At 38.0% G+C, this 16,191-nt stretch overlaps 2 protein-coding genes across 4 annotated transcripts in view; both read right to left on the reverse strand.

Moving 5' to 3' along the window:
* Positions 1 to 14,591, reverse strand: part of LOC127583075 (homeobox protein Hox-B3a-like) — a 32,299-nt gene extending 17,708 nt beyond the window's left edge. The window contains exons 1-2 of one of the 3 annotated variants that reach the window (XM_052038813.1): positions 14,581 to 14,591; positions 1,927 to 2,096 (exon numbers count right to left, since the gene is read on the reverse strand). The gene's annotated coding sequence lies outside the window, so the exon portion shown is untranslated. Of the gene's footprint in view, positions 1 to 1,926; positions 2,097 to 5,125; positions 5,239 to 12,132; positions 12,159 to 14,580 lie in introns of those variants that run through there. The other 2 variants (XM_052038812.1, XM_052038811.1) reach the window with 2 other exon arrangements.
* On the reverse strand, positions 3,561 to 5,585 carry hoxb4a (homeobox B4a). Its single transcript, XM_052038816.1, has 2 exons — positions 5,126 to 5,585; positions 3,561 to 4,796 (listed from the first exon to the last, which is right to left on the reverse strand). Exons 1-2 carry the CDS (start codon positions 5,529 to 5,531, stop codon positions 4,477 to 4,479), a joined length of 726 nt encoding a protein of 241 aa, XP_051894776.1. The 5' UTR covers positions 5,532 to 5,585; the 3' UTR covers positions 3,561 to 4,476.
* Positions 14,592 to 16,191: the final 1,600 nt, after the last annotated feature.

Below are 16,191 nucleotides of genomic sequence, written 5' to 3' on the forward strand. Positions count from 1 at the left end.
TCCCCCTCTTTTCCAACGCACTATTGGCTTTGTATTACTTTAGAACGATATTTATTAATAATAAACACATTTGTCCTCCTGAATGTTACTTCTAGGTATGTTGCTAGTAACCAACACCTACAGAACCAAAGAGTATCGTGTAAAAAAAAACTCGGCCAGTTAATGGAATTTTATTTTAAAAAGTCCGGTCCAAAATATTTGCATTTCTGATATAAAATGATTGCTTCTATAGTCTATATCCAGGGTGAGAGAATCTATATTATCAGGGAGGTGTCTATACGGGTTGGGGAAACCTGCTGGGAGCAACAAATTTTCTTAAATTCTATAATTCTAGTAAGAAACATGCCCCGAGAAAACATTTGATGCAGTACTAACTTCGTCGCGTTTTAATATTCTCTCTGTGGGTGCTTCCTACAGTGGAGGCCAGCAATATAAATTGCGGTAGGAGTCTCCACAATAGGACTAAAGATTATTTCGTTATACGTTTGAAAAGAATCGATTTTATATAGTCTATACTATCACTTGGAACTCAGCCTTTGTTCTCACCAGAATTCATAACAAAATAATAATATAATTTAACGCAATCCTTACATATCTCATCCGTCATAGTTATTGATTCCTATAATGGTGAGAAAATTTGAAACCTTTTTAAAAAAGGGAATAATGTATAGCAGGTTACAAAAAACACAACAAATGGTAAAGAAAAGGACCGAGGGGCGGGGACTTCTCATCTGACAAAGAGATTTTATTCGTTTATTCAATTTTTTAATACGCATTTCCAAGGGTTTTCTAAATTCCATGGCTAATTATTTCAGTCATGTGTTTTCCTATTACTCGGAAAAGTTCAATGTTTGCTTGATAAATTGAACTGTAGAATTTAGTAAAGTTGTGGAAACTGGGCTTCTGTTTCAAGTTCTTCTAATAGCAACTGATTCTTAAATAGTAAAGAACTGATATCTGTTTTATATTCTTCATAAAACTATCATCTGAATTATAGCTTCTGGTAAATGTGACTTTGCTTTGGAAATGAGAAGGTAATATTAAACTCCAACACATTATAACATTATAAAGATGGATCTCTCTCTCTCTCTCTCTCTCTCTCTCTCTCTCTCTCTCTCTCTCTCTCTCTCTCTCTCCCTCTCTCTCTCTCTCTCTCTCTCTGTCCCTAAGCAAACAACATTAAAAGTCAGAGAAGTTAAGCCAGACTGGTATCCTGTTTCTATAGCTAATACACAAGCAAAATTTAAAAATGCAGGCCTGGTCTATATTGAATGTTGCTGAATCTTCAATAGAGGAGAAGCGCGCCCAGAGCAAAGGACCATTATTCATTCCATTGAGGATTCTTGGAGATCATCCTTAAATGTGATTGTAAAGTGCAATAAACGTCATTCCACAACCTGCACTTACCCATCATTGAATATTAAAACAGAGGGATTTGAAGACAAACGTTCATACAAGATGAAAGCAACTGCACACAAGACAATCCTTACTAAACGGCCACTTTCTAGCGACGCAGCGCAGATTTTATGTCGAGTGAACGAGGGGTAACCCTAGTGGTTTTTTTTATCCTTTAGCATTGAGAATGTTCAGATAGAACAGAGTCATGTCTTAAAGGTCAAGGGTTTCAGGGGTCAGACTGCTAGTATAAAAACAGCTAATCGGATAGAAAAGTTGTCCTTTCCGTGAACCCTTTCGGCCGCCCTACTGACCAACCAATGTGCTGATTTTATTCCATAAGATTCATATATGTTTAAAACACCACAGAGAGATAAACAACATAACACCAACTATACAAGCAGATTATTTGGTCGACGTATTTACTACATATTCCAAGACGCACACAGCAAACAACGTTCACAACTAACTGTCAAAGGGACAACAAAGCACTTCGAAGTGACGAAATTAATCGAGTTTGTTTGGCGTTACCTTTCGTTTCGCTATTTTCCATTTTCCAGATCTGAACATTTTCTCGATTTTTAATCATGCTTGAGAGGGAATCTTCCGATGTAACTGAGAAATTCAACGCTCTGCCTATATTTCTAAAGTACCCTCCTGGACGCGCACCACTTTTCCCTGGGACGAGTCATCCAGATTTGCTGTTGAGCAACAATGGGAGAAGTATTTAAAGAAAGCAGTGATTAATGATTTCAAGTTAATTCTCGCATTTTTAGAACCTCTCTGCGTACAAATAATGCCTGTGAACTTTAGTTGTATAGCTTGCATTCAAAGCCGTTGGCAGCAGTCAGGCGGAGGGTGTAGGACTGGCTTGCCTGTTATCAGTGTCTATGAATAGAGAAAGCAGAACAGCTCTTGCTGAGATTCAATGAATAATTCTTATATTATTAACTATAGTAATTAATCCGCAACGTACTTCAAAACTGTGTACCTCCCCGAAAATATTACATTTGGAAAGATTACATTTCAGAACGCTTCAGTTTCTTGGGACCCCCGGGGAAGGGGAAACACAAAACACATATACATTGGTTAGTGAGGATTTTCTCATATAAACGACAGATTGTAAATCCTGCCGCTGTCTCCCAAGGCAAAATGTGTTCTTTTTAAATCGAACTTTTTTTTTCTTGTTATTTCTTTTGCTACAATTGGATGTGCGAATTCCATTTTACATCAGGTTTGTATGATACAAAACACAGTCTATGAACATTAATTAGAAAAGGACATATTGTAATGTGTTCAGGTCAATGATGCTTTGCAGGTTGCGTTTGAAAGAAATAATTTTGCGGAATGAGGTGGGGGCAGGATAGGATTATCGCAGCCTGCAGTAGTGACTGCAATATGCAGCTTTGTAACAGAATTTGTTAAATTGCAGGTCTGAAGCAAAACACGTGCATCAGTGAGCCGAGGTCTTGAATCACCCAAATGGCTCATTTTAATATAGAACATTGTGTTGTACCTTGATATATATTCCAGTTAGGTTTTCTTTTGGTATGTGCTGTATTTTCAGACCCCAGATTGCATATGCAATGTGTTATACGAAAGAAAATTAAAATTAATACGGAGCTTCATCTGACAAAAGAGGTCATTTGTCTTCTTGATTATCTATTTGGTTGTCAAAGCTTGAACCATTACACTGTCCAATCCCTTTCTAATACACAGACACACACGCACAAAGGAAAAATGCTAAGAGGCACTGTATAAATGACAGAACAGAGCTTAACTTACAAGGTTGCAAAATAAAAAAAAAGACATGGTAACGAAGCAAAGCAATCAAGAAACGACAGATGACCATACATGACTTAAGATTCTTCATAAAACAGCCATTTTCAAAGTTACTATTATAACGTTGTGCAATGTCACCATTTCCGCAAGCAGGTGCATAGGCCTCTAACAATGTCAGAATAAGCATTGTATTTATTTTGAAATGTACCTACATCGATATTTTTCTATGCTAAGTCAATGTCCTTTGTTATCATATAGGCCACCTCACACAGATAGATGAGATTAAGGAAAGCCAGAGTCATGATATCAGGTCATATGGCTTCAAGGTTTTGCCCAGCAGGCTAGGTGAAAATAAACAAAAGAAAAGACGGGCCTTGAAAAAATTTATTTAGGTTATTACTATTTACACGTATTTTGGTCTGAATGAGAGTCGATACATATAGAACAATGCAAGGACATAGACTGCTAACGAAATACAAACTCCTGTGGGCCCGAACGATGCAGCTACTAAAACTTCATAGTTTGGAATGTCATAAATGGTAGTGATGAAGTTAAAACAGTCTATCTAACTAGCTTTCCACTTTTTTTTCCCGCGAAAGCACATTCTGTTAATACCGAGGCCAGAGGCGAGTATTGTATCCTGGCTGTACAAGTCACATGCAACATTTTAATAATCACTTTAAATAACTTTGCTGACATAATTTATACCTACATATGATTTTTACACGTTTGCTTTTAAAGTCCAACTACATACATTTTTATTGGCACCGAAAGAAATATATTTGGGATCAAAACATCTGAGGATATGGAGTACATATCAGTGTAATATTCCAAAGAAAACACCCAAATTATTTCTTTTTGTAAACCCCATTGGAAAATGACTCCAAGCTTAAAAACACAAGGGTCATCCTGCCGAGCTGTTTCAACATTCTTGCTGCAAAGTTTGTTTTTGTGTGAATAAAAGACTGTTTGTCATCCCAGGTTGATGAAACGGAGCCTCATTTATTAAAGTGTTCGTTTGCTGTCGAGGTAATCGTAGGCATAGAGTTCATCCTTTGTACCACCAAGTAAACATGACAAATGGGGAGACTTTGGCGTGATTAAAGATGAAACGAGGATTCATCTTTGCCAATCTCTACTGAAAACTGCAATCTACAACATTACAGGAGGGGGAAGGGATGAGAGAAGTTGGCAAAATCAGAGTATTTACAGTTTAGACTTTGCCATTATAAATAAAGTCCTTCAGTTAACATCCTATGCTTCTGCGCGCATCTACCAATTTCTTTCCCAAAAGGGCAGCTATAATGTGGCTGATGGTCCATTTGGCTCCTGATTCTGAGAGCTTCCTTGCGATTGATGACTTGCAGAGGACGAAGAGCCTGTAGAAGACCTGATTTTGGTATTTGGCAACTTGTGGTCCTTTTTCCATTTCATTCGCCTGTTCTGGAACCATATTTTTATCTGTCGTTCTGACAGGCAAAGAGAATGGGCTATTTCCACCCTGCGTCTCCGGGTTAGGTACCGATTAAAATGGAACTCCTTCTCCAGCTCTAGAACTTGCTGCCTCGTGTAAGCAGTGCGGGAGCGTTTGGGTTCCCCTCCTTTGTAATTAGGGTTCACTGAACAAAAAGCAACAACACAGAAATAACTGACTGAACACCACGAATCTTACAAGGAATAGCGCTAGAACACTTAAAGTAAGCATTAGTAAGAAAAATGTAAAACTTCACTGCTATCATTAACTGCTGTTCAAAGAGATCCGAGCGCCTAGGACACAACACATCAAAGGCACATGGCCAGTAGTGCAATTGTACTGCAATAAAAATTTATGGAGGCTGTGATTACTGACCTCCAGATAGGCGATCGTAAATCTAAAGAATAGCTATTTACAATGGGTGGAATAGATTCCGGGCTTTCAGGTGGTAAAAAGCCCAGGCAAGCGACTCACCGGAGTTTATATGTAATTTCTTCATCCACGGATAAACCACAGGCTCCTTAGAACAAGGAGTGTTTTGGTTGCTGAAGTTCTGGCTGCAAGAGGGCGGTGGGCTTGGAGTCACCGAGACACACTGGTGGCCATGCTTGGTTAAGTGGTTTTGAAGGCCGATCTGCGATTGTACGTGACCCCTAGGCGCCACGGCTTGCTCGCCCGAGCCCTGCAGCTTGCTGCAAGAGGAGTAGGGCTGCTCGCTGTACGCTGACCGCGGGTACATCGCCTCATGCTGGAACCCGGGCTCCCGTGCCCGGGTATAGTAATCCGGAGAATGGCTCGGTAGGTAATTGTTCTGTGAATACTCTTCACACGGTGGGAATTTAGGGTCCACATAGTTAGAGTTAATCAAAAACGAACTCATGACCTTTAATATCTGAAATGCAAAATAACTCAAAATTTTTTCTAACCCAGCCGTTTTTTCCTGTTCCCTAAACCCTCCTACTTTACTGTCAAGTGAACAAAGTTAGGCGCTCATGTGACACAGGCAGCCAATGATAAGGTCCGTTCGATTCCCGGATAAGGAAATAGAATTGGACGCCGAATGTTCCTTAGCTTGTCCTCGAAACAGTTTCTGATTACAGATTTTTAATATGTGCCTTTTTTAATTCATGAAACTTAACAAGTTTACGAATAGGACTGTCCTGTTTCAAGTCCGTTAAACGCGCTTGAAATCGACCAATTATGTCAATGCTACGTGTATCAATGGTTTGCTGCTAGTCCACAACACTGCATAAAATAATCGATTCAGTTTATTAAATGCATAAAGTGAGATATTGCATGCTCAGAACCTGTCTGTAACTCGCAAATCCTTTTGTAATCGCGTTGCTAACGCCTTTGCAGGGTTGGGGAGGGGGGAAGGTGTCTTGGTTGGCAAAGATAAATCGGACTGCTTTGGATCAATAGAAAATTCATCAACTAATTCAGGGCACCAAAATCTACAAATTACATTTAGCAGCTCATTAGACGGGCGATTTTCACCAAGAACATTCCTTGCTGAAACGATTCCGCACGATCTATCCTCCAAATATGCACAGTTATAACTAAGAAAAAATGTACAGGTGATAACAGCACGCAAGTCTAAACGAAGTTATCTACGTTCGATTAAAAGCATCATCGTAAAATGCGGAGGAGCTGTTAAGACACGCTTGTCTCGTTATTACATTGAATGACTTTCGTTACCTTAGGTTAAAAATGTTCAACATATTGCACTGAAGCAGCAACATGCTGTCATTTGTGCTATCGTCGTGATTGTGAATTTCAGAGATTAACTAAGATATGACACAGATAACTTTAATATTTTATTTGAAACGATAGCCATAAAACTGAGGGAAAAGATACAAATACCTGGAATTAAATAATTGAAGACGACCATAGCCTTATAATATATTGTAGGTTACACAGCAAGTAATATGAGTGGCGTTCCGAAATGATTAATGTCTAAATCATAACAAACCATTTAAATCGGACAATTTCTAAACGGAAGAATGCGGGGGATTATCGAAAAAGGTAACATATTCCATATTTAAATGACGTAACCAATACTACACGAATGCAGAATTGTTGCAACAAGAGGGGGTAAAAAAAAGGGAAAAAGACAGCCCGCCATTACAGGCAGCAATCTCACCCGCAGAACCAGGTAGATAAAACACTTGCCTCGATTTTATTTATATAGATAGATTATCGATTTGTAGAAAGAAGATTCTAGACGTAAGCATATTCTTCTGTCTTCCGGGTGAATGTTGTAGCGTTTGTGTCGACTACATACTCCCCTAGATACGAATTTGTGACCACAACTTTGTCAACACAAATTCGGATCTACAGGGTATATATAGAGGACAGACATATTTTCATCATTTTTGTAGCCCAGGGACGTTCAAGAGCTTCCATGTAAATGTACACATACTACTGGACTAAGTGTACATGCATATGTGTTATGGATATGTATCTACACAACTTGAGAGGGGATCCGTTTCTGTTCTATCTTTCAGTGATTGCAATGCAGTTTATATATATATACATATATATATATATATATTGAACATCGAAATGTGAGTTGTACAATTGTATAAATATGTGGAAACAAACAGTTAATTCTGGACAAATTTATGTGCAAGACTCCAAACAATTCCCTCTCAGGGCCAACTTCGAACAATGCTATTTGTGAACACCCTTGCGTTTGTATCAAACAGTTGGAAAGGAGGCCAAGTCACATGTGCGACTTCTCAAAAAAAGTTTGCCTACTGCAGCCGCAAAGGCAAACAAAATCTTAATAATTTATACCAGAGCAATGGAAGAGCTTCCACCCAGTGGCTATATAAATCTTACAGTAGACATTGGGCAAACCATGTATTCAGCCCTTGATAAATTCTTGCAAGAGAACAAACGTGACTGCTGGATTTGGATGATTTATAATTGTGTAACATGTGGCCCAAGTAGTGGGAACTAAACGGCCAACTAAAATGACCTCTGTACTTTTCAAGGATAGCAAATAGTGCGATTTTCCCCCTTTAAGCTAAATGACTACTTTAAATTGTCTATAAAATTACATATTAAAAACTATGCCAATCTAAATTTCTTTACGACCGAGAAATACCAATTGACTTAAACACAAAACATTTTTTTATATGGGTAGGGACAATGTTGTTTACGACACGCAAACTGTTGCAAAGAACCTGATAATCCGGATGATAGCAATAAAACATGAAAACGATGCAAGACTTCACTCGGCGCGCCCTTCGCATATGAAAAGAGTTCCTGACTTTAAAATAAAAACTTCCTTCACACGGGTCTAACCGCGATATTGTTGATGCCCAGCTATACAATATACTAAAAATACAGAAATAGAATTTTAAATAATTTATGTTTGTCGAACATCCATGGCTCATGCAGTTATGATTTTTTTTACTGTGACTGCAGTTAAAAATTTAAGCATATAAGCTTTTCAGAAGGATCTTTCCATAAAGATAAACCCGGTGCTTTGTTTAACCCGCTGTAATAAAAATGTCGACATTTTCGGAAGTTTGGAAGATGAATATATTTACCTGTCCCCTATCTGCTCTGCATTTCAAGGAATCTTGCTATAGATTGATATCCTAAACAGAGGATTGCAAACAGCAGCGGATGGGGAGGCCTTTTCCCTCTTGTTTTTGGCCTGTCATTGGGGAAGTGAATCACAGGCCTCAACCTTACTGTAGTAAAGCACTCACTACTGCCAATGATGCAATACCGCCGACAACGCCAACCATAAAAAAATTAGCATTAATGTCGTTCATATCATTGGAAACCAGTGACCATTAAATGATTTGCAAGTAATTTAGAATTACCAATGTTTAGACCACGTATTTTGATCATTTATTTTGTAAGATTAAATTGTGACATTCTGTTTTGAACGCACCACCACACACTTATCTCTTCATACCATTCCCCCCTCCCACACACACTCACCACCCCCACCCCCACCACCAACACACCCCTCCATCCTAGATATATTTGTTGGTGTAGTTCAAGGCTAAACAGTTACCCCTACATCCTAGCATAGGTTACCGATTGCGTTAAATCACATACATACCCTCACACACACACAAAAACCTTCTGTGTTTCTTCCTCTATATTCTCAAATTATACATTACAGGACGCATCGGTTTGGGGTTTTTCAAAAAAATCGAACTGAGAGGTTCGAAAATACCAACTTCAACATAAACATATTCGTTCTCCTTTGTCTGTTCTTGCAATGATACCAATCTAGTTAGAGTAACGCTTTCAGCAGCACTCATTTTTCCCCCATTCGAAATGCTTAGCGGCTTTTTAAAAAGTGTCGAGCACCGGCCTGGTGAACATTTTGTTTTCTCCCTCAGTTTTCGTATTAATCTCATACACTGACAGTCTTTGTTAAACACTAAGGCGTGCCGTGCGTCCGAGTACATTTTTAATATTGTTAGACGCTTTGACCTGAGTTTCACCCCGCTCTTGGACTCTCCCCCTCTACAAGTTCTATAGTATGGATAGGTCTCTCAGTCATATTGAATTTTGCTCAGGTCATTACGTTTGAGAAAAATAGCAAGGCAGGAGTTTACCCAAACCAGCATTAAGGCGCTGAAAATTTTCTCAAGCATAACATGTTTTGTGATTTCATTAGCGTCAAATATTTATTATAAAAGTCACATTTCTTGTCTACCACTGGCTGCTACATGCGCAGTTTCCAATTTGAATAACAAAAGTAATTAATACATCTGTTTTCTTGCGCACGTTTAGTTTGTATGAATACGAAATGTACACGATTTTACAGTTGCATATTCCATATAACATTACACTGAATTAGCCCAAGGGTAATATCTATAGATAAGGCAGCAATCAAATAAAAAGTTCCAACACATCTCACATTGTATGAGTGTACATGTGTATAACAGCGAATTAATTTAGTTTCTTGAAAACTATTGTTTTAACACGTCAGAGGACTTTCTAATTAAAACTAAGGAGTGCACCACTCATTCGACACAACCCCCTCCAGGCAAACGTCGACAAATATTTCGATGAACTTAAATCCAAATACATTCAAATTGTATTTCATTTCTTCTGCATTTCTCTTGATAAGTGTTCTGTCTTTTGTTAAATTAGCAAATCGGCGTTGGCAGACGTTAATCACTCCAAAATAGAAACTAGTTGAGACATATTCCAATTTCGCCATTTTTCTTGGCATACAACGTGGAGATTTAAATTTTATGTGGAAAATATGGTGAATGTTTTAATTAAGACGAGAACCTTGAGCCTTCATCTAAAAGAAAGTCAATTTTGGCACAGCAAGCTCCCCACAAAGCAGCAACGTGACTTGCCGACATTTTCTTGTGGGGGAGGGGTTGCCTTGAGTGAGGGAGAAGACTCGTTAGTTACAATAAAACAGAAAATCAATTTTTATCTAGTAATGTTGACCAGGGAATATATATTGGCCAGGATGCCAGGTAGATCTCACCTGATTTTCTTTAGAGCAATATCGTGGCATGTTTAATGTCCACCTCAGAACATACGAGGTCTTGGTTTAATACCTCATCTGAAATTATGCAGCTTCGACCGTGCTGCACACCCTCAGTTGTGCACTGGATGCAGCATGGGGGTGAGTATTACATCCAAAACGTTCTGATTTGAGTATCAGAAGATATCAAGTATAAAATACATGGTACGTATGATTGATCAATTTCAGGAAATAAAACAAAAGGTAATGTAATATAAGGTGAAAATGATACATAATGTAGATAACACGTTTTGTCACTGGTTTTCACCGGTGCAAAACATGTCATTAGAAAAAGTGTTGCATTGTTGACAGAGGTTAAATTGAATATTTAATCCTTATATTATAACATTGGCTTCCTTCAAAAATACATGTTGGCAGTAAATCCGTATTAGGCTTTCTGAGGTCACGAAAACATTTATAAATGCAAATTCTAAGATGCAGAAATGTTACATAACACATGCACGTAATCTAATCATTGCCAATTTCCATTAAAAGCAATTCGTTTAATCGCATCCGTGGTAATTGGAAAAGATAACTATTGCCTTTGTAAAACTAAAACAAAATGCATGCAGTATATTCAATGATTTATGCTAGTATTATAAAACTACTTCGATCAATGAAGATACTGAGGAAAATGACCCTGATTGCAAAGTTGCTTTGCCTCAAGTTTCCCCTCAATCTCCATAAATAAGAAGAATTTGGAAATGATATTATAAGTTTGGTGCACAAATTGTCTATCCAAGCGTTCAAAATTTATATATTTGTATATTTATTTTGAGCAGATTTATTACAGAACAACTATACTGCAAGCATATTTAAACGTTTTCGATGCGCAGAACGCCGAGAAACACGCTGCCTTGTAGATATATTTAAATATCTTACTTTGTTTAAATGGTCGGACTGTAGCTAGTAGATTCTTTGTGGCATTTACAATAATGGTGCATTAGTGTGATATAGGACATAGGCATCGTTTAATGATAATTATAATAGTAATTAAAGGAGGTTAACATCGAGTTCATTTTAAATTTGATAGAAGATCTATGGGAAGCCTGAAAAACGTAACCATTTTCCTTTCGTAAAACTTGATCGAAACTCCCTGATTCTTCACAGATTGACACTAATGGATAAATTTCATCTGGAGATCTATAGCGAGTAATAGAGGGAGAGGGAGGGAATCCCTAAAGCAAGTATATCGAAAAATGCAAGAACTAATATTTGCTTTATGTTATCGTTCAGTCTAATTGTAAGGTACACTGTAGCTTTTAGGGACTAAGTTTAGGTTATTTGATACCACAACCAAGCAACTCGTCAATAGATTGCAAAACTTTATCTAATTCTACTTGACTTCCTCTTTCCACATTTACACCTGCACATTTCACGACTCTATATGTTTGAAGATGCCGTCAAAGTATACGGTCTTTTTAAAAATTATTTTCACATCAGTTTGTTAATGTATACTTGACTCATCTGCGTCCTCTGACCTGGTATAAAAGCATCTATTATTCGTCCTTTTGTTTTGTCACCAATTTCACCTAAAGCCTTTCCATTCCCCATAGAACTTGACTCTCAAATTATTTTAAAAGTTGATTGCATCTGGCAAGAATTATTTGCATCAACCCTTATGTTTTTAAGAAATCTATTATAACATACACGGCAACTCCTTCCATCGAGGATCTGGTGATTTCTAGTTATTATGCAGTGTGTTCTATAAAAGAAAACAATTAATCCTCCCTGTTTTTGCACAGGTCGCGGTCAGGATAGTTAGCAGCTAACCCTCCCCCCCATTCACCCCCCCCCCCACCACCACCCACCCACCCTCTCTACACACCACACACACCTCCACCCGTTAGCACTTCTTCTAACATTTCCAACCCCTCGCTGTCCATTTCTCTCTCTCCGTTCGTCTTATTTTGCACAGCCAGTAGATTGTGTCGATTGCTAAGCTTTACTTACTTACAGATCTTAACTCGGCGTCATTTTCTCATCTGAGCCGGTAGACAAGACCATTCCTTTTACCATTGACATCGAACTGAGTCTATCTAGGCAGACAACACCAAGTCACGCACGACGTAAACTTTTGACCCTCCACTTTTTGACCCCTTAGCTATAATGCTGTACTAACAAGCCCCCATGAACACTTTCAACATCACAATCCTCAGACAGTATTGCTGTACAGTTTTGTTTCCCCCACGAGAAGATTTTAAGCTTAGCGCTGCTTTATTCAATGCATATATTTTAGAAATCGAAAGATTTTATTGAGACACTGGAATTTCTTGAAAGTTGGGTTTGAACTCTTCAAGTATGTATTTCTTTTTCTCACCGGCACTGTTTGAATGAATTTATGTCATTATTCGGCAGGAAAATATACAACCTGAAAGGGTGAGTTTTGAAGAGATAAATGAACACTGCACTTAGAAACTTCTGATAGTACATAAGTAGAGCATTTTGGGGAGATATCAAACAGACTCCTCCGTCTCTATTCCGCCAGATTAAGTGCAATGGAAAAGCTGGTAAGAAAGGAGACGCATAATGACTATGAACTTGGTCTGAAGCGGGCTCTGGTGGTGGATTCGACACGTTACATGTGTCAAATAGCTCCCAAGATTATGTCCCTATTTATTTCAAATTCTGCTTTTAAATCCGAGTTTTACCGTGGTAAATTATCACAAGCTATAAATAGCAAAATGTTTTTCGAAATCTTTGTCAGCTTGCATGTAGCATGCGTTCCGTGTGAAGTTTAAACTGGCAGCAACGTGTCTTGCAACAGAATAAAAGCAGAATATTTAAAATATAAAGGAGTAGGTCGTCAGAAAAAAAACCCTCAAGAGACGAAATATTAACTAGGGTTTTATATTATCTTTGTCATCGGATTGTGTAATAATTTGTGAATTATAAATGTAATGAAAAAAAATATCCAATTCAATTAACTTACCGCATTGCACTGTGAACGAGAGGAGGAATAGTGTATAGGACAGTTCTATTCTATGCAGTACTTTTTCCAAATTAAACGCGCAAAGGCTTTTTTTGTTACGAAATGTCTCTCCTAATTGTACTGCAAATATTGGATATCAGCCTACATTTTTAATTTGCTTTTATCAGTGAGGGCTAACAAATTTGAGAACCATAAAAACTCAAACCGCGTCGATTTAAAATGAAGGAGGCCTGATAACAATAAATGGATTGGGAATGGTCTGAATGGTTATTTGTGCCTTTTCTAGGATAGGCCAGTTATTATGAAGCTTGATACCAATTATATAGTAGTTTATAGTTTTTTGTTCATTTTTACAATTATTAAGTGGAGAAGATGCATCGAAAGTAATAGTACTCTGTAATTTAAGATCTCACCTTATGCCCGTATTGCATTTAATTAGACGGTGATGTGTGTGCTGGTCTAGCTTAGGTCGCATGTTTTGGAACAGGGTGCCGGTTTGTGGCCCAAAGTGATCTCAGTTAGTGACGGTTGAAACCATGGGGAAGAGTTAATGATAACGTATGAGATCTGAATGCTTTTATCTGTGTGTCTGCAAGTAGATGTTTAATACGGCGATATAATCATTTGACACCTTTATGACTCCATCGCGCGTTTGTGCGAATGCCTTTTGTTCCTTTCCCCCTTAAATTACAACCACAACCCAGTGCTCAAATCCATCCAGTGCCTATAAATGCACCAGATGCATACCACTTAAAAACCCAAACAAAGAAAATGCATCACCTTTAGACTTTGCAGTTAACCTGATAGGGATGCTTATCGATCCTGTACGTTTCTATGGAACGGATAATTTACTTGTGATTGTATCGGGGCAAATACATCTATGTTAGGGCGGGGGGGGGGGGGGGGGGGGGGGGGGGGGGAGAGAGAAACGACAGCAGTTGCGCTGAAACCAAATTACTAATGTTACTGTGGTCCACAAATTTACGTTATAAACGATGGTGTGCGCGTCGATTTACATAAAACAAAATCCGATAACCTAAAATAGCTTGGGAAAAGGTTGAACATTTTTTAATTATGAAATATTTGTAAGGTGTTTCCATCCTAATACAATTGCTTCCTTTGGCACCTAAGACAGTTTTTTTTTCGCAGTGGTAGGGACATTTCTGTCCTACACGTAATTGGTACGGGGTGATGTTCAATTTCGCACTCTTTGCTATGGCTTTCTAGTTTAGCTCTGGCGTATTTTACTCATTATTTATGCTCTATCAGCTTCTTTCACACACTAATCATAAACTATTACACTAACGTATTTCCTGAGCATCGTGCCTTGAACTCAGATTGAAGAAAAAGCTAACTGAAGGACCAAGTATAGGACACCATCAAGCCTGAAAAGAATTGCTGATTGGTGGCGGGCTCTGAGATTGACAGATTATTTTGCCTCTGAGGAAAACAATAAAAAATACAAATGTTTACCCCAATCTCGTGGTCTTGAATCGTTTTCGCCTAAAAACAAATGCAAAGCATGTTTATAGCAATTATAAAACGAATTGCTCTAATCGGTTGTCCTTTCCCATTTTATTGCAGTACATTGATGGACAACACACTGTGAATAACATGAGAAAAGAAACGCAAGAATACAATGTATTTCCTCCGGCAACGATGTGTTTTCCTGTTTACCTTTTGGATTTCACTAACTATCAGCGCGGAAAAGCAATAAAAAGACGTCGGGAATATTTCGAAATTCTGAAAGAAAGAAAACTTTTGACTCCCAAAATAGAGTCTGACCGCTCCCACCCCCCTTCAAACTGCGCACCGGAAACGGCGAGAATTAAAAACTTGACAGCCGGATTCGAGGACTGTGCACACCAATAATTATCAGGGTGAGAATCTTGACATTTTCTGATGAGAAATGTCAAAGTATAATTTTTCTCTCGTGTATCTACGTTTCTCTTTAGACTGGCTTTTGACTGCACAAATAATCTTTACAATGAACCTCAAAATATTCAGGCATTCGTCAGATTAGCGTGACAGGAAATGTGCAGTGAGGGTGAATGCGTCCAATGTTACTCGATAAAAGCACACGGTGACAGTATCCAAGTCCTGTAACATAAAATAAGAGCTGTGTATAAATAAAAATGCTAACTATACTATAGAAAGTTAGTCTTTGTACTTGTTTTGGGGTAATTATTGACTGTGGGATCAAAGGACATCAGTTTGTGCTAAAAACCTCTTTAGTCAAACAAGTTGATATAGCACCTATTCCCCTGTCTCTCACTTAAACTTGAAACCCCAAAGGAAAAATTTTCGTATAAAAGTCTATGCAACTTTCAATTAGTCGTACTTAAGAGTCACATTTCAAAATGATGACATTTATAGAGGCCAAACGTCTATAATTCAAAACTGACAGGACTAAGAGTTAAAGGCTATAATGTTAAACAGTGATTGAGTTTCGTATTTGAATCCTGAACTGATACAAAAATATGGCGCACTTAATATTTCCAAACTATGCTCCAAATCTATCATATTTATTTTACAAATAGAGGTGAATTAAACATCTGTTGCCTTTAGATACCTATCTAAGACTTTTCAGAGTAGACCAATATTTCTGCTGTTCCCCGCTCACCTTGAGTGTGTTATCAGTTCACAAAATAGTCCCTTTTCTCCATGACCAAAACTTTAGTCCAACTCAAAACACAGAAACCAAGGTCCGTAATGCCGAACACGACTCAGAGCCGAAAGGGAGGGGGGAGGGCTACTGGTGGGTGTGGAAGAGAGTGTAGTTTATTCACCAAATTAATATTAATGGTCATTTTCAGATTTCATTGTAACATTGACGCTTTGAAACGACGCCCTTTTTTCATATTATCTCTTTAAAAACGCTTATGGCACGGGTACAGACATATGTTTAGCATATGTTTTCTTTTAAACGCTGAGATCATTTTAACATTTCTTAGCCAGTGAGACAGTTAACATTTGCAATGCCAATAAGCCAAGGAAATGTTGTAAGAATAAAAACTTCGCGGGGCCTTCCCCCAGAAGGCCGATTTCCTTTTATAAACCATATCTGTAAACAAATTACATAAG

The sequence above is a fragment of the Pristis pectinata genome, chromosome 25 (assembly GCF_009764475.1).
Source record: "Pristis pectinata isolate sPriPec2 chromosome 25, sPriPec2.1.pri, whole genome shotgun sequence".
NCBI lineage: Eukaryota > Metazoa > Chordata > Chondrichthyes > Rhinopristiformes > Pristidae > Pristis > Pristis pectinata.

Coding starts and splice junctions, on each gene's coding strand:
- hoxb4a (XM_052038816.1), bottom strand. CDS start 5,531: ATGAGTTCGTTTTTGATTAACTCTAACTATGTGGACCCTAAATTCCCA. Junction 4,797..5,125: donor GAAATTACATATAAACTCCG/GTGAGTCGCTTG, acceptor CTTTTTGTTCAG/TGAACCCTAATTACAAAGGA.